Raw genomic sequence first — 18,013 nt, 5'->3', positions numbered from 1 at the left:
AATATGTATGTTGCCAGGTCTGAATATATAGAAATGGACTTGTCGAAGCCACTACCACCGGGGCTTGCCATGACACCAGTCTTAACGTGTGTGTCCAGGCTTGCTCCGTCAGAGTCACACAGGCTCTCTGCTGCTCTCTCTCTCGTCTTCGCCACCTCAGTTCAGTCCTGGTCCCTGCTGTTGTCACAGCCTGCCGTGGGGTCCCCTAGGCAGCCATGGGGTGCGGTGGGGCGACATGATCACGGAGCAAATCTATGCTGCTGCTGGGTCTGGACCGCAGGCTTGCATGGGCTGCAGGATGCTGACCCTGACCCTGGGGGCGCTCCCTGCCCCCCGTGACGTCAGGGGTGCCCCCTCATACCATTCCATGTTTCCATATGCCTTGTCCTGTGGAGCCACTGCCCTGCGTCCTCAGCCTCGGAGCAACTGCCAGAGCCCCCCACCTTGCTGCGGGGGGCATCCAGAGCCTTCCCCAGCTGCTGCCTAGAGCACAGAGTCCCTGCAGCCCAGGCCAGCTCCCTCCTCCCCCAGATGGGGTCCACAAAGCAGCAGCTCAGGGTGGGAGTTTCTTCCTGGGTCTCTCTCATCCTCAATCCTGCCTGCCCCAGTTTCTCCTCTAAGGGAATCAACACTGGACTTGGAGGGGAGGGTGGGAGGCAAGGGCCAGATGCTCTGGGGGGCAAGTGTGTCCTGTGGTCTGGAAGAATGAAGGTGAGCAGGGAGCGGGGGATGCTGGGGCACCCTCGTGTGCCCTGCCCATGCTGCTTCCCCCCAGGAAGGAGAGGCCAGTCTACCTCCATCTTAGAGGGGAACCCTTCCCGCAGGTGAGGGCAACGCCCTCAGGTGTGGGGAAGGGTCCCCACCTGACTCGGTCCCTAGGAAGGCATCGGAGGTCCCTGGGAGCAGGGGAGAGGTATTCCTTCCAGCCTGGGGTGTGCCTGCAGAAGGTTCACATGGCGCAGGACGGGGAGGAGGGAGGCGGGAAAGAGGAAGGAGGGAGGGGTGAGTCCCAGGCGGAAGTCAGGTAGGACTCTCCCGCCCGTTGGCCTGGCTGCCACACTCCAGTCGAATGCCAGCCCCTAGCGAGATTCCAGGGCTAGCCAGACTCCCGGGCCAGCATGCAGGTGAGTCCAGAGTGCGGGGGTCCACACCTGTGGCCAGGCCACGCCCCCCCGGCCCCGCTCCACACCTGTGGAGCCCTGCCAGGATTACCTGGAAAGTACCTGTGGGGGTTCCCTGCAGCCCGCAAGGCTGAGGGGAGGGTGGCCAGAGCCCCGACAGAGTCCCTGGGAAGGCTGGGGGTTGGAGCAAGACAGAGGGCAGCCTTCCTCCTGCCCAGCCAGGGATACTGGGGACCCCAGCCAGGCCCTCTGTGCCTGTGTGAGACGGAGGAGGAGAGCGTGTCCCCCCAGAATTTGTCCTGCAAAGGGAAAGGGGGCTCTGGCCTCCAGGGTGGGCTGACTTAGGGCTGGGGAAGGCCCAGGGCGGCCAGCTGAGCCCTCTGCTCCTCAGTCCTCCCCCAGGCAGAGGTTGGGGGCTGGCTGGGGGGCTGCTGGGTTCTGATTTGGGGGGCAGAGCAGGAGCTGTGGACCCCCAGGGAAGCAGGCAAGAAAGCATCCTAGGAAGACATCCTTTCTCCCCTCTGCCAAGGAAGAAGCCATGCAGGCTGGGGCCAGTGCCTGGGAGGAGGCCCGTGCCAGGGTGGAGAGTGAAACCAGCCTCCCACTCAGCTTCCCCAGGGCCCTCCCAGGTGTGGGCCGAGCAGGTGGCCTCTCGCCTTACCTTCGCCCACCGCCTCCTCAGCCTGCCAGACCCACTCGGGCACCTGGCTGCTCAGGTTGGCCTAAGGCCAGACCTCACTCAGCCTGAGCCCTGTCAGCCCCTTCCTTCCCTGCCAGTCCCAAGTGCAGGTAAAGGACAGACTTGGGGGTGCCTGGGGCAGGGGGGCAGCACCTGGTCTGGTTGAGGCAAGGAATCAAAGCTTTGAAAGGGACATGCGCAGGGGCGCCTGGTGACGCAGGAGGCTAGGCACCAGCCTTCAGCTCATGGTCCTGGGATCGAGCCCCCACTGGGCTCCATGCTTGGTGGGGAGCTGCTGCCCTCTGCTGTGATCTCTTGCTCACTTTCCCCTTCCTTCTCTCAAGCTAAAAAAAAAAAAAAAAAAAAAAAAAAAGAAAGAAAAAGAAAGGGCCGTCTGCTGTCTGCCGATGTAGGAACAGCCAGCAGGGAGGACTCGGGCCTCCAGCCCCCGCTGATCTGAGTGCGCCCTTCTCTGCTCCGGTCCCTTCCATGGCTCCCATGACCCCCAGCGGACTAGGTGCCCCAGCTGCCCCAGCAGCCTCCATGATGGGCTCCTGCCAACCGCCAGCCTCACCTTCGGGCCGCTCTCTTGTTCTTTATGCTTCTGCTAAGCTCAAAGGCTGAGTGCTGAGTCCCCAGGAGTACTCACTACCGAGTCCTCGAAGGTGCTGAGTCCTGAATTTCTGGGAGGTCCTGAGTACCGGGTCCTGGACGCTGACTGCGGGCTGCCCCTCGGGTCCTGTGCGTGCATATTTTCATCTCCCAGGACTGCTGAGGGAGCACGGGTGGGCTGCTCTGTGTCCACACACTTTGGTGGGGGCAGGAGGATCCCCCTGCTAGACGAGGAAACTGCAGGCTCATGGGGCCCCGCCAGAGGTCACAATGTGACCTCAGGGTGAGATGAGCCGTGGGCAGTGAGGGGAGGCCTCAGTGTGCTCCTCTGGCTGCTGGGGTAACGTCACACGTGTGTGTTCCGTGTAGACTCCCTGTTCGGGAGCTGGGGGACAGTCACGTCTGCACAGCAGGGTCTTCAGCCCCACTGGGGACGGGGCCACACTGGGAAGGAAAGGACGGGGGCGGGACTCCCCCAGCTCTGCCCCTTCATGTTCCGTGCTGTAGTGGAGGGAGTGTCTCCTGAGGCCTGTAGTCTCCAGAAGTCCCCTCATCGGGAACTAGTGGGTGAGCCCCCTGGGACTCTGGCCTGTGTTAAGCCCTGGGCTCTGGCCCACTAGGTGTGTGGCCTGCAGGGGTGTGGACTCTGGAAGGACTAGAGGGAGAACAATGGGGTCTCCCAGTCTGTACCCCTCATCTGTGCAGGACCTCGCCTGAGGCCTGCACAGGGCAGGGAAGGCTGGGGTCTCCAAGGCTAGGTGTGTCGGGACAGCCCCTGTCCCTGCCCTGGGGGCCTGGGAGCCTAATGGGTGCACATAGCATCCTGCAGGTAGAGCCTAGGGGACGGAGATGCAGGCACCCCAGACTCCTTGCTTCAGGGAGCACCGAGCAGTTGCCTTGGCTGGAGGTGGGGACGGGGTCCCCATCTGTGAAGGCCTCTCACCCTAGAGGACAGATGGACTGAGGGACAGCTTGATCCTGGAGACGGCGCCTGTGGCCATGGCCCACAGAGGGGATCTGTGTGTAGCAGGTGACCTCAGGGATGGTGAGCCCAGAGTACATGGGGAGCAGATTCTCAGCACCTGGTCCTGGTCCGGCTGCCAGGAAGGGGTGGCTGGACTGGAGCTGGTTGGGGGGTTGGGGGGTGTGACCTGGCTGTTCCTGCCCGCAGCCGAGGGCTGACCAGTATACACAGGGGTCCCTCTGTGCAGTGGCCAAGATCCATGGTCAGTGTCCGCCATATACCTTCAGCGGCATCACTCTCCACGGTCCGGATCCCATGCCAACCCTTAGAGGAGGTCAAGTCAGCCCTTCCCCAGAGGCTCTGGGTAACTGTTCCAAAGATGTGCAGTGTCTCTGGTGGGGAAAGGGGAGGTCCGGATCAACAGCTCACCAGGCCCAGTGGCCTCATTTCTGTGACCCAGGTGGCACCCACCTTCCCACCACTGCCGGGCCTCGGAGGGATGCTCTGGGAGAGGCCCTTCTTCCCAGGCTCCCTCGCCTGCCTGGGTCCCTGGGCCTTTCCCCGCCGCCGTGCTCCCAGCTCTCTCCCCTGCTCATCCTGGTCTTCAGCCTCAGGCCCACGCCGATGCTGGGGTCTCTCCCTGCCGTCTCTGCTGGAGGAGCTCAGTTCGGGGCTGGGCAGGGAGACAGGGAGAGCCTCCTCCTGGTCGAAGTCAAGCACATGAGGTCTTTCCTGTGCATCGGTGGCACTCACCAGTTCCCCAGGACAACACTTACCAAGCCCCATGGTAGGCAAGCCACAGGACCCGACGCTAGGGACCCGAACGCCCTCCTTGCGTGCTGTGGGGACAGAGGCACCTCAGCCCAGGGTCCCCCACCCCCGTCCTGCAAGTCTGTGAACAGCAGGTTTCTCCTCCTCCTCTGGCAGGAGTTTTAGAATTGATGAGCCATGTGGGAGCGCCAGGGGCCTTGGGGCCCAGAGCAGCTGTCTGTATCAGGCCTATCTTCAGGAGACCCTGGCACCGGGGGGCTTAGAGCCTGCCGTCCCATGGCGGCATGGGTCGCCATTTTCTGTCTTCTGCCCTTGGGACAGACGGAGAGTGGGCAGACCAGGTCCCATCCTGGGGCCAGTAGTTGCTGTGCCTGTGGGTGTGGCTGGGGAGTTGGACTAGCATTGCAGGTTTTGAAGCAAATAAAAACCAGATACCCAGTTACATTCAATTTTTACATTAAAAATCTCTTTTTTAGTACAAGTGTGTCCCATGCCACAGTTGGGACATACTTATACTACGAAGGATTTGCTGTGTATCTTAAATTGAAGTGTGATGGGGCAGCCTGCTTCTTAGCTGGCCGCCCTCCAGGCCAGACTGGCTGGAGCAGTCCAGGGAGGCTTTCTGAAGGAGGCAGGCCTTGAGCTTGGTGGAATGTGGTTGTGGAGGGAAAGGGGAATAGCGAGGCCGTTCAGCGGGGATGAAGTCCTGGCGGGGGGAGCTTGGAGAGGAGACCCAGCCACCAGCTGCTCTGAGCTCCCAAGCCAAGAGAAGGGTTGGGGTCACTCTGGGGCGGGGGTGGTCCCCTGGCAGGAGGCCATGGCAGGAGCCCTGTGCCCACAGAGGGGCGGGCAGGGCCAGAACTTGCCAGCCTAGAAGGCGTGAAATGGGGTGCTCTGGTGGGTCCGCCCCACAATGTGTCAGCCGCACCTTAGCCCTGGGACTCTGCGGGCTCCTGTGCCTCCCGGGAGAGCCGCCAGCTGGGAAGCGAGCTGCGGACCCTCTCATGGGTGCACACAGCGTGCCCCGCGCTGCACTGGGCCACGGGGCTCTTCCTGCACCCAGGTGGGGAGGGCCGGGCAGGCCTGCCCGAGGGCACACGGTGTGGGCAGCCCGGGCTCTGGGCTCTGAAGCCGGCGTCTCCTCTTCAGCCTGTGACCTGACCATCTTCCCTTGTCCCCTCCATCCTGCACCGCCACCCCTCAGGGGCTCAGTGCCCCCGCAACGGGGCCTGGGGCGCTGTGGGTCAGCCTCACAGCCTGCTGTCTGCCTACTTGCCAAGAGTGGGCGAAGCCCGAGTCCCCTGCCCCTATCCCTACTTGCATGGTTGTAGGACAACTGGGAAGTGTAGGAAGATAGCGGAGGCTTAACCCTCTGCCTCACGCCCCCTCACGCCACAGCCCCATCGCCCGGGGCTCTGGTCAGCACGGAGAGCCCCACCCAGTCGCGTGGACTCGGACGGCACCAGCTTTGCCACTGGCGTCTGGCGTCCTTGCGCTGGGCCTGGGTCTGTGCAGGATCCCGACAGCATTTACCTTCACGTCTCCCCAGCCTCCTCCCATCTGTGACGGTCCCTCTGTCCTTCCTTGTTTGCGGCCACCTAACTCTTGAGTCTGAGGCCTTTTCAGCTGAGAAAGGGCTCTGTTTTAGGGAGGGGGCTACATACTACCGGGTCACAGCCTATCGGCGGCGGGGGAGGGGGTCACAGCTAAATGATATCACGGAGACCTGGACCTTCATCACCTGGGGCGGGGGCCATCACTGGGCTTCTCTCCCCGCCCTCACCTTCTTCACTGGTTATGAAGTCCATGAGGGCAGGTCTGCAGGGAGGAGGCGAGGAGAGGCCAGGACCCGTGACACCCGTCAGGGCTGCGCCAGAGAGTTGGACAGTGGCACCGTGGGGAGAGGCTTGCAGGCTGCGCAGCCGGTCCGTTTGTTAAGGCTCCGCCCCCGATCTCAGCACCGTTGGTCTGTCCTGGCGCCCCCGCAGCACTTAACTCCCTGGACTTCCTTTTCCTAAACTCAGACCCATGTCCCGGGGGTCCCCAGGGTCCATGGGTGGCGGCTGCAAGTCCTCCATCGTGCTGGATGGTTTTCTGCTGTGCAGGGCTGTGCAGTGCCTTCATCCATCCACGTGCTGGTGGGAATTAGGGTTATTTGCATGATTTTTTTAAAATACTTTAATTTTTTATAAACACATATTTTTATCCCCAGGGGTACAGGTCTGTGAATCGCCCGGTTTACACACTTCACAGCACTCACCAAAGCACATACCCTCCCCAATGTCCATAACCCCACCCACCTTCTCCCAACCCCCCTCCCCCCAGCAACCCTCAGTTTGTTTTGTGAGATTAAGAGTCACTTATGGTTTGTCTCCCTCCCAGTCCCATCTTGTTTCATTTACTCTTCTCCCCATGTTGCATCTCCACTTCCTCATATCAGGGACATCATATGATGTATCATGCTTAGTGAAATAAGTCAAGACAACTATTTGCATGATTTTTATATGAAATAAGCTCCTGTGAGTATCCTTTTCCTTGTGTTTGGGGCCGGATGGGCCGGGCCGGGTGGTCTAGGATGTGCTGTTCTGTTTCTCCAATTCATGCATGATGGGGAGTCTGTTGACTTCAACGCTGTCAGGCCACTGATGTGCCTGTGGCCGAGAGGGCAGAAGGTGGCGGCTCCGGCCCTGACCTGCAGCCTGCTCTCCCACGTTCCTCTTCCGTGAGGCCCTGTTTGCTGCTCGTCTCTTCTCAAGGATTTCAAGAGCTCTTTGCTGATGTTTCTTTTTTTTTTTTTTTAAGATTTATTTATTTATTTATTTATTTGACACAGAGAGAGAGAGAGAGAGAAATCACAAGCAGGCAGAGAGGCAGGCAGGGGCAGGGGGAAGCAGGCTCCCTGCTGATCAGAGAGCTCAATGTGGGGTCGATCCCAGGACCCTGGGATCATGACCTGAGCTGAAGGCAGAGGCTTTAACCCACTGAGCCACCCAGGTGCCCCTTTGCTGATGTTTCTAAACAGACCTTTGTGGGAGTCGCCCAGGGCCTCCCTGCCCATTGCCCTCCACGGTGTCCTAGCACCGAGCCCCAGCCCCACCTGGAACTACCCATTGTTCCCTTGTGGTGCTGTCCTCGAGCTTTGCGCTTCCCCCTTGGGGCTGGAGCACTGGCCCAGGAGGTGCTGTGCTGCCGGCCCCATCCTGTCCTCCTCTGCCCTCTGCCCCCAGGGTGAGGAGAGAGTCGGGATCCTGACTAGGACTGAAGGCGACAGCTTCCCGCTGACGGAGATCGGGCCTGGGGAGGTGAGTCTCCCCCGGGGCCCCAGCCAGACTCAGCCCCACCCTTGGCCTGTGCCCTGTGCCAGCCCCAGCCCCACTTGTCCTCCAGACCGAGGCCCCTGAGCGGTGGGATTACGTCCTCGTGGCTGACCGCTGCACCCAGAGAAATGCCGGGCAGGTCCGGCGGCAGCAGCACTTCCTGGAGGAGCTCGAGAGAAAGGGCTTCCATTACAAGGTGGGCTGGTGGAGGGCCTGCCTTGGTGTGGAGCAGGGGGCCAGAGCCACTGGGGTCACAAGGGACAGGTGTGTCCTGGGCAGGGGTCTGGGAACAATGGCTGTGGCCTTGTGCCCGAAGTAGAAGGGACAGGCCAGTGGCTGTGCACCAAGGGGGGTGCTTCCAAAGTGGAGAGAAGGTCCCCAAGCTCCCTCCCACCCCAGATGATAGAGGACCGTGAGAAGGTGTTCTTTGGGATCCGAGCAGACGGCAGGATCTTTGACCTGTACCACACTCTCCTCATGGAGCCCGAGGGTCCTGCCGCCAGAGTGCAGCCCACCAGGCCCACCTCCGTCCCAGCCACCACCAGGTGAGAGGCTGGGCAAGAACTGGGGCCGGGAGGACCGCTGCCCCCCCTTGTTTCTGGTCCAGTCAGGCTTGCAGGCATGGTGTTAGGTCAGAGGTCCCAGGGACAGAGCTCTGTGCCCCAGTGTCCATGTCTGTCTGTGATACGGGATAAAGACCGTTCTCGCTTCGTGGAGTGTTCTGAAGGTTGCATGTGACCACGTTCCCCGAAGGGTGGGCAGGGTTTGGACAGGCCAGGAGGATCTCCCGGCTATCCCTCCTCGCTTTGTCCTGTCATCTCCCCAAGACCTGGAATGTGGGTCCGGACCTCCCCCCTCTAGACCAAATGTCCCTCCATAGACATCTGTCCCCTGCCTCCCACACACCCAAGCCTCTCGTCTCCAAGCACCTCCTTCTCCCCACTGATCCACTAGCTTCTCGCACCGCCCCACCCACCCTCCCCCCATCCCTCCTCTGCCACCTGCCTCCCCTCTGCCCAGGCCCCTCTGAGCTAAGCTGGGGCCTGGGCAGTTGCAGACTGGCCAAGAACGCTCCCGGAATTCGGATATGGGGGCAGAGGGCTCCTGCGAATGCAGAACTGGCTGGTCTTTGGGAGGTGCAAGCTGTTGGTGTAGAGGCACCTTGGTGGGGCCGGGAGGAGCAGGCTGGGGAGTGCCCTGGGACGTTAGAGGGACCGTGTTTCACAGAAGACGTTCTGGAGGACTGTAGCCCTGCAGCCAAATGTCTGGCGGTACCACTTCCTGGCTCTGTGGGCTTGGGCAGGTTCTCAGCCTGTCCGCGCCTCCGTCTCTCCATAGGCAAACTGGCTCACAGGCTATGAGGATTTTTTTGTTCGTTTAAAGGCCTAGGGTGTGTTCTGGCTGTGTGGGGCCTCCAGGTGGGGGGTGTGATAGGAGGTGGGAGGGGGTCTAGACCCAGTATCTGGGAGGGGATGGTGCAGGACCCAGCACTGCGAGGGGAGGGCCTACCCCCAAGTGAGCCCCATCGTGGAGTCATGGGGCAGCTGGGCCACAGGAGGACACAAGGGGGTCGGCGGAAGAGCTCCCTGGTGAGTCCTAGATTCAGGCAGTCAAGACAGGCAGGCTGGGGGCTCCACCAGGACACAGAGGGGCCTGGGACCTGGCCAGATGGAAGGTGGGGTCCACCCAGGTCAGGCAGAGTCAACCTGAACCAGCTCTTGTGTTCCAGAATCCGCATTGTCAACTTTGTACTAAACAGCAAGACGGCCACTGGTGGTAAGGACAGGATGGCAGGTGGCCTGTGCAGCGGCCCCCCGAAGGGGTGTTGACTTGGGGAGAGCAGGGCAGGGCTCCCCCTCACCTCTGCTCCCCTCTGACCCGACTCCCTGTGACCACCAGACACGTTAGAGGATTTGGTGAAGAGTGGTGTCTTTGAGACCAGATTTGCCCTGCACAAGGTGAGGGGTGGCCCTGCCTGGAGAGGGCAGGAGCGCCGGACAGGGACGGGAAGATCTCACTGTCTGTCCCTGGTGCTCAGGGGGAGGAAGGCCTGAAGAAGAATTGGGCCCAGTGGAGAAACATGGTCCGCTGCCAGCCCATTGATGACATCAGGTGAAAATGCCCCCCAAATCGCCCGTGCCCGCTGCAAACAGATGTGTCTGTGCTCCTCGGCCAGACACACAGATGCTGTGCACCCCTCGCCCCCACCCGTGGCACACCCCAAGTGGGCACTGGCCGGCGAGGCACCTGGGTGGGGCTGGCCCTGACGGGGCAGCTGTGCCCCCAGGGACTACTTCGGCGAGAAGGTGGCCCTGTACTTCGCCTGGCTCGGCTGGTACACCTACATGCTGGTGCCCGCCGCGCTGGTGGGCCTCATCGTCTTCCTGAGCGGCTTCTCCCTGTTCAACGCCAGCCAGATCAGGTGGGGATGGGGGCGTGGCCTGGGCGTGGCCTAGGCGGCCGGGGCCGACGGGGGCGCGGCCGGGGCCGACGGGGGCGTGGCCGGGTGTCGCGGGAGCGGGCGGGGGCGGGGCGGTCTTGGGAGAGCCGCCCCCAGCCGGGTCCTTGCCCCCTCAGCAAGGAGATCTGTGAGGCCCACGACGTCCTCCTGTGCCCTCGGGGCGACCACAGCCGTAGGTACCAGCAGCTCTCGGACACCTGCACCTTTGCCAAGGTTTGCCGCCCCCGGGGGCTCGGCTGCAGCCTGTCTTCCTGGAGGAGGGGAAGCTGAGGGTCTGCCCCTGCAGAGCTGGGCTCCCCCTTCCCTGCTCCGGGCAGGGCCGGCCGCGATAGGTGCGCCCCTCTCCGCAGCTCACGCATCTCTTCGACAACGAGGGCACCGTGGTCTTTGCTATCTTTATGGCTCTGTGGGGTGAGTCGGGCGCTTGGGGGGCAGCCTGGGCTCCGGGGCCATCCTGCCCCCTGCGCCCATGGCGCCAGCCGCAGGAACACGTGGTGTCACCTCTTGGTCCCGTCTGCAGCCACGGTGTTCCTGGAGATCTGGAAGCGGCAGCGCGCCCGAGTGGTTCTGCACTGGGACCTGTACGGGTGGGACGAGGACCAGGTGAGGCAGCGGGGTGATCCAGGGGCCTGTCTCCCGCGGGGTGCAAGTGTCCCCGCCTCTGAGGTGTGTCCATGCCCTCCGCAGGAGGAAATGGCGCTTGAGTTCATTAACTGCCCTGATTACGAGCTGCAGCCACACCAGCACTCCTACCTGAGAAGCTTGGTCATCCTCGTCCTGTCTCTGTTCATGGTACTCCCGGAGAGCCCGGAGTGGGGCTGGAGACCAGGCCCGGGGACAGCCGTCCTGAGGAGCCCTGTCCTGGCTGGCCCTCCACAGATCTGCCTCATGATCGGCATGGCCCACCTCCTGGTGGTCTACCGTGTGCTGGCTGCCGCCCTCTTCAACTCCGCCTTGCTCTTCCAAGAAGAGCAGGTGACCACAGCCGTGGTGGTGACCGGGGCCCTGGTCCATTATGTAGTCATCCTCATCATGACCAAGGTGGCTGGGTGGGGATGGAAGGGGTGTGGGGGAGGGCCTCCCCTGAGGCCCAAAGTAAGCCCTCTGCTTTCTGGTCGTCCTGCAGATCAACAAGTATGTGGCCCTCAAGCTTTGTGACTTTGGTGAGAGGAAGGACCTGGGGGGGGGGGCAAAAAGGGACAGGAGGATTCAGGGCTGGGGTCTTGGATCCCCAGACAGGGGAGGGAGCCCTTCCTGCTGCCGCTACTGCCTCTCTCACCTGGCAGACAGGTGAGGGTTGCGGGTGTCCCTGAGTTGTCAGGATAGGGACAGGTCAGGGATGGGTGAGGGACAGCCCCACGTCTCATTCTAGAGCAGCCCAGGACCTTCTCCGAGCGCGAGGGCAAGTTCACAATCAAGTTCTTCACGCTCCAGTTCTTTGCTCACTTCTCGTCCCTCGTCTACGTCGCCTTCATCCTGGGCAGGTGAGGCGGCCCCTCCACCTCGTGCACCGTCTAGTGCTCCCTTTGAAGTGGGGCTACCTGCTCGTCTTCATTCTCAAACTCGTGCTCGGAGGAAGCAGACACCCAGTATAAACACGTGTGGGGGAATCCCACAGGGACGCCAACTCTCTATTCCCCGTCCCCAGAGGTGACCCCATAACCGCTGTGTGGGTCTTCCCAGAATTTTTCACACTTTCAAGGACACACACACACCTGTTGACATACAGGGTTTTGTCCTGAACATAATTTTATCCTCTCATGGTGCTGAAACGTACTATGGGCAGGGCCCACATATGCATGGGGGTGAGGCTTCGTTTTCTTTCTTTCTTTCTTTCTTTTTTTTTTTTTTTGACATTTTATTTCTTTATTTGTCATAGAGAGACACAGAGAGAGAGGAAACACAAGCAGGGGGCGCAGGAGAGGGAAGAAGCAGGCTTCCCGCTGAGCAGGGAGCCCAATGCAGGGCTCAACATGGGGCTCAATCCCAGGACCCTGGGACCATGACCTGAGCGGAAGGCAGACGCTTAGTGACTGAGCCCCCCAGGCGCCCAAGTCCTCGTTTTTAAAAAACCACAGCATGAGCCTTGGTTTGCGGAACTCGCTGGGATTTATCCGTTCAGTTGGTAGACATCTGGCTGATTTCCGACGCTGGGCCTTGTAAAGCTGCTCACAGGGACTTCCCCTGCTCTGTCTTAGAAGTGAAATGAACATTTTTTTTGGTTTAACACACTGAATTTGGTTCTAAAGAAAATAATTGCTCCATTTGTTCTTTCTGTGTATTTGCTTAAATTGCAAAAGACACACGCATATTGCCAATGAATTGTAAACTCCAGCGGAACAGCGGAACCTTCAAAAAGCCCAAGTCCTCCAAGCATGTTCAAAGGCATGAGGCAGTCCCCAGACCCCGGCAGTCCTTGGAGACGCCCTCTAGGTGACCGCCCCTCCCTTTGGGGCTGTGCGCACCTGTGCATCCTGGGAGCCCTTGGCTCTCCACCGTGCAGGAGACCCCCAGTTTTCCAGGCGCTTCCCGAGGAGGGGTACGGAGGGAAGCGGCTGCTCTTACGGAGGGCCTGATGGAGCCCGTGCTGGAGGTAGACGTCTTCCGACTCTAATCTCAGGGAGGCTGTCCTCTGAAGCGCCTCAGCGGGGTGTCTCGGTGGGTCTTTTCCCCTGGGCTTGCTGGAGCAGTTCTCTCCCTCTGCCTCCTCAGCACCTATCTTGGTTCGGGGTTATCTCCACCTCCACACGGGCATCCTGTCCCATTCTTTTCAAGGAATGTTCTCCCCACCACGCCCCACGGCCTGTGCTCCCTGCTCCTCCTTTCCCCCTCCTGGATCCTGCTCGAGCCTCCCCAGATGCCGGCTTCTCCTCTTCTCCCCACCTCTAAATGTCGCAACGCGCTGCTATCTGTTTCCAGGACTGCAGGCGCCGTCTCCAACACCATCTAGACCCGCCAGTGAGGCCCGCACCCCTGTCTGCAGACCTCTCCCTGGAGTCCAGACTCCCAGGTCCAGCTGCCTCTCAGCTCCCCTCAGATGCCCTGTGGGCACCCCAACCTTACCGTGCCCACAGGCTTGTCCTCAGTCTCCCTCCTCCACTGGCAGCTCCACCGTCCAGCCCAGAACCCCGGGTCCCCCAGCCGCCCCACGTCCCCTCTGGCCCCATGCACATGTTTGCTCCCTGTCTCTACCGCAGAGGGCACGGGGGCTTGATTTCGCTGAGTTAGTGCCTGCAGCAGGCCTGCCATGTGGACTCAGTATCAGTCACATGGAAAGAAACTCCCAGGCACTTGCTGGGCCTGGAGCCTTGGGTCCCTCAGTTCCGAGCGATTCTCACACAGCTAGTGTCTTCGGTTTCCTCTGCTCCCCTTTCTAGAATTCCGTTTGTTTGCAGACCGGACCTTCTGCATTGACCATCTAGTTTTCTTTGCTTTTTTTCCCTCCCATTTTTGTTCCAGATTCTGGGAGTTTTTCTTGACTCTGTTTTCCAGCCCTTTGACTGTCACGCTTCTATGCTTTTCCTTCCAGGGCCGCGTGGCACGGTTCCTCCACGGCATCCGCTTCGTGGCACCAGGACGTCACGGCTTGTCTTCTCTGAGGATCTTGCCTCATTTTTTCCTTTTATTCTGGTATCACTTCTGTTTCTTCCAAGCTCCTTTTATGCTCTTTTTTTTTGGGGGGGGGGGGATCATGCACTTTCTTTACTTGGTCTCTGATTTTGGTGTTAAAGGCTTTCCCTAGATGTCACTTGTCCATAATTGAGAAAGGCGTGTGCCAGTGGCTTTGCTTTGGGCCACATCTCTCCCGTGAGGACCTCTTGTTCTGTCAGTCCCTCGACTCTTGCCTGGAGGCAGAAGGACACTTGTCACTGTTGGTGGGAGCTCAGCTGGGGAAGGGACAGTGCGGGATCCCGGGGTCCCCTGGCCCAACCCTGCAATCTGACTCTTCAGTGGTCCAAGCCCCTAGAAGTGAGCCTGTCTTCCGACAATCGACCACAAGCCTGACTTCTGGTTTAATATAGTTTGTATTTTTTATCATGTAATGGAAAGTGGGTGATTTTAAACTAAGTGCATAGTTTCAGTGGGGGGAAACTAAGGCCACTCCTGACAGGCCTTGTCTGGAACCTGTCTGAGCCTGTGGACAGCTGGGCTTTCACCTGTGCCCATGTGTGAGTGCGTGTGCAGGGGCGCGTCTGGGTATGGGCAGAGCTTCCAGGACCCAGCCTCTGTGTCCCCGCAGTGAGGCACCCTTCCCTTCCCTCGTCCCTCTACTGCCCCACTCCCCCTTCTCTTCTGCTCCACCCCACCCAGTGAGAAGCAGTGTCCCACGCCCCTCCTCCAGCCTAACCGTCCTTCCTAGGATCAACGGTCACCCCGGGAAGTCTGTGCGCCTGGCGGGGCTGTGGAAGCTGGAGGAGGTCAGTCTGTCCTGGACACCTTGCCGTTCTGCCGCTCTCCTCCCTCCCCACAAGCCCCCCTGTCCCGCAGCCCTGCCTCCCGCGCCTGACCGCCAGCCCTGCCCCCACAGTGCCATCTCAGCGGCTGCATGATGGACCTGTTCCTGCAGATGGCCATCATCATGGGCCTGAAGCAGACACTCAGCAACTGTGTGGAGTACCTGAGCCCGTGAGGACCTCCCCAGGGCTGTCCCGGTGCCTCACCCCGGGGAGCCCTCACGCGCGCAGGCCGTCCACCCACAGCTCCCAGCCCTGTTCCCCTCTCGTTCTCATCGCCCCTTAGGTGGCTGGCCCACAAGTGGCGCCTCACGCGGTTCAGGCTGGGCCGTGCGTCCGGGGAGCCCGAGCTCAGGGGCCTGCGGCGCAACTACCTCCTGAACCCAGTCGGCACCTTCAGCCTCTTCGATGAGTTCATGGAGATGAGTACGCAGGGCGGCCGGGGCTCGGGCCCAGCGGCAGCCAGTTGCGGGGCGGGTCCTGGGGGCCTGGTGGGCGGGGGCAGGCAGTCGGGTGCAGGGCCTGCCCTGAGAGCCGGTGACCGCCGGCCTCACCCCCTAGTGATCCAGTACGGCTTCACCACCATCTTCGTGGCCGCCTTCCCGCTCGCCCCGCTGCTGGCGCTCTTCAGCAACCTCGTGGAGATCCGCCTGGACGCCATCAAGATGGTCAGGCTGCAGCGGCGCCTGGTGCCCCGCAAGGCCAAAGACATCGGTCAGGGGCCCGACTGGGTGTCGAGGGGCACAGGCCCTCTGGCTGGGGATGGGGTGGCGAGGGCTGCTGGGACCAGATCATGCCGGTTCCCTTGAAATGATCTCTCCAAGACAAGCCCCCTCACTCCCCAGACAGCCCCCAGCCCTTCTCCAGGCTGGGAGTCGGCCTGAGGGGGCTGTGCTCCGAAGAGGAGCTGGCGTGCACCTTGCGGGAGCCAGCTGAGTGAACGGCGGCCCCCTTGGGGCCGAGGCAGAAGAGCTGGGCTCGGAGAGCAGGGAGCTGGAGGAGGGAGGGGTCCAGCAGCTGGGGGCAGGGACTAAGAGCAGGACGATGATGTGGCCTCTGTCACCCAGACTGTCCTCTCTGAGATGGCCAGGTGTCAGGGAAGGGCAGAGGGGTGGGGTGCTGGCTATGGGCAGAGGGAGAGATAAGTAGGAGTAGGAGGGAGGCCCCAGTCTTAGGCCCAGGTTAAGGGGTTCTGACCCTGGAGTGGAGCAAGCTTGGGGGCAGCTGAGGGCTTCAGGCAGAAGATAGGGGTCAGGGGAGACCTGAGCCCCTCCTGGTCCGCGTCTGCCTCTGCAGAGGCTGCCGACGGCGGCCATGAGCAGTGGCACAGGCAGAGGTGAGCAGGTCCCCCTGAGCGCCGAGGCTCCCCCGAGCAGCCTGGGCTGGGGGCTGGAGGTGGGGCGGCTGGTGCCGGTGGGTCAGGGCTCGACCGGCCAGATGCCTCACCCGGCTGCGGTGGCCCAGGGACCTGGCTGCAGGTGCTGGAGACCATCGGTGTGCTGGCCGTCATTGCCAATGGAATGGTCATCGCCTTCACGTCTGAGTTCATCCCCCGAGTGGTGTACAAGTACCACTACGGCCCGTGCCGAACGGGGGCCCAGCCCGCTGTCGAGTAAGGGGGCTCTGGGGGCGCCTCAGACTGTCTGGAGACCCCTGGGGAAACCCCTGGAAAACTGCGGCTCAGCCCTAGGGGACCCCGGGGGAAGGGCTTGATGCTGCCAGGAGGGTCCGCGGTAGTCACGAGTCGGAGTGTGGGGGTGGCCCTGCCCCCTACACCAGCCTGCAGACCGCCGGGGTGGTGGGACCCCGGTGGCGGGAGGAAGGTCCCAGAACCAGCAGTTTCCGGAGCAGACCCCACCAGAGTGACTGCCTCCCAAAGGCAGACCCTTGGGGCTGCTGCCCAGGAGAGGACGGAAGAGTTTCCTTACCTGGCGCCTCCAGCCCTCCAACGGTCAGCTGTAGCTACGGATGGGTTTCCAGGCCTCTCCCCTGGACGGCTCCCTGAAACTCCTGTGGGGAAGGCCGGCGGGGGCACCCTGAGTCCCTTCCCTTCCCGGCCTTCTTGCTTTTGTGCTATGCACCACCCTGGGAGCCTGAAGGGGCCACACTGCAGCCCTCACCGGCCCCTGCTCTCCCTTCCCCCAGCTGCCTCACAGGCTACGTCAACCACAGCCTGTCTGTGTTCTACACCAAGGACTTCCAGGACCCCATCCAGACAGAAGGCTCGGAGAATGTGACCCAGTGCAGGTTTGGATCCCCCCTCCACCACGGGCATCCTCAGATCTCCTGGCCCCTGACCTCCGTGACTTCCCCACCCCAGGTACCGGGACTACCGCAATGCTCAGGACTACAGCCTATCGGAGCAGTTCTGGGTCCTCCTGGCCATCCGCCTGGTCTTCCTGATCCTCTTCGAGGTGGGCCAGCCCCGGGGACGGGGGGGGGGGGCAGTTCTCTCTAGCCACACCCTGAAGCCCCTGCTAGGTGGGTCCTGACCTCTCCAGCCAGCCCTTGTGCCCTGCTCCCCCAGCACGTGGCCTTGTGCATCAAGCTCATCGCAGCCTGGTTCGTGCCTGATGTCCCTCAGTCTGTAAAGAACAAGGTCCTGGAGGAGAAGTACCAGATGCTCCGGGAGAAAATGCGGTGCGGAAGCAGATCGGACGGAGGGAGGCAGGCTGGGGTGCGGGGGAGGTGGGGAGCTGGAGGGAGGGCCTTGGCCCCGACCCCCAACATGCCCTTCCTGCCTGCAGCTCCAGCCCCAGGAGCACAGAGGTGTAAGAGAGCCAGAGCCCGTTGGGAGACGCCAGTGCCTCCTGCTGCTGCCCTGCTCCCGCCATATGTCGGGGTCCCGGGAGGCCGGTGTCCACGTGGGCAAGTCTGTGTCTATGTGGGGTCTTGGAGGGCCAGTGTGTGTGTGAGCAGCAGGCTGGATCTGTGAGGCCGGTTCCATCTGGTAGGGCTTCAGACTTGGGACAGCCCTGACTTGAGCTCGAACTGACCCCTGCCACCCACAGAACTGGGGTGGGGGTGTCTCTCAAAGGCCACAACATAGGGAAACCAGCCCCGTTTTCTGAACCTCCCTCTGACTTGTGGGACTCAGGTCCTGCCCCACCACCCTCCTGGCGGGCCAGGGGGCCCTGACCCCACCTCTCTGGCTCCCCTCTGTCTACAGAACTTTCTAGAGTAAAATGAACCCTTTTTCTGTTGATTCTGGGCCACTGGTGGATTGTGTCTGTCCTCGGGGCTAGATGGGAAACTGGAGTCCAGATGGGGAAGGGTCTGGAATGTGGTCGTGTCCTGATCCTCCTCTCAGCATTCCTTGGGCTCCTAAGTGAGGGGCGCTTCATTGAGGTCCTACCCTCCCTGCACTTGGGGTTTGGGGCAGGCGTCAAGGCAGGCTTCCTGGAGGAAGAGCTGGGGAGGAGGGGCAGAACCACCAAAGGTGCCCCTGGGGACAGTGGAAACTGTGAGGAGTCCCTCGGGTCCAAGCCTCTCAGGCTGGTCGGGCTGGTCGGGCCTGTGCCCCCAGGCTGGGTGATTGCAGGTCCGAGGCTTCCTGGTGCCTGCGAGCAGGACAGTCTTAAGCGCCAGACTTGGGCGCAAAGGGGGACTCTTGGGTCCGCCCTCCGGCCCTGGC

General features: G+C 61.6%; 1 protein-coding gene across 2 annotated transcripts; it reads left to right on the top strand.

Annotated features, from left to right (window-relative positions):
* Positions 1 to 1,019: 1,019 nt before the first annotated feature.
* ANO9 (anoctamin 9) lies at positions 1,020 to 17,584 on the top strand. Of its 2 annotated transcripts, XM_044259876.1 has the most exons (24): positions 1,020 to 1,124; positions 7,375 to 7,449; positions 7,535 to 7,660; positions 7,864 to 8,009; positions 9,194 to 9,240; positions 9,364 to 9,422; positions 9,503 to 9,576; positions 9,752 to 9,886; positions 10,042 to 10,138; positions 10,276 to 10,336; positions 10,446 to 10,528; positions 10,613 to 10,717; positions 10,805 to 10,966; positions 11,052 to 11,088; positions 11,298 to 11,409; positions 14,286 to 14,343; positions 14,454 to 14,551; positions 14,666 to 14,805; positions 14,941 to 15,093; positions 15,844 to 15,991; positions 16,525 to 16,626; positions 16,700 to 16,793; positions 16,907 to 17,019; positions 17,127 to 17,584. In XM_044259876.1, the coding sequence occupies exons 1-24, from the start codon at positions 1,119 to 1,121 to the stop codon at positions 17,152 to 17,154; spliced, it is 2,259 nt and encodes a 752-aa protein (XP_044115811.1). In that variant the 5' UTR covers positions 1,020 to 1,118; the 3' UTR covers positions 17,155 to 17,584. The 2 variants fall into 2 exon arrangements, with proteins under 2 accessions (XP_044115811.1, XP_044115812.1); XM_044259877.1 differs by lacking the exons at positions 1,020 to 1,124; positions 7,375 to 7,449 and having other exon boundaries at positions 7,589 to 7,660; positions 7,907 to 8,009.
* Positions 17,585 to 18,013: the final 429 nt, after the last annotated feature.

Source organism: Neovison vison, chromosome 7, assembly GCF_020171115.1.
Source record: "Neovison vison isolate M4711 chromosome 7, ASM_NN_V1, whole genome shotgun sequence".
Taxonomy (NCBI): domain Eukaryota; kingdom Metazoa; phylum Chordata; class Mammalia; order Carnivora; family Mustelidae; genus Neogale; species Neogale vison.
Note: the sequence above shows the minus strand (reverse complement) of the source record. Positions and strands in the feature narration are given on the sequence as shown.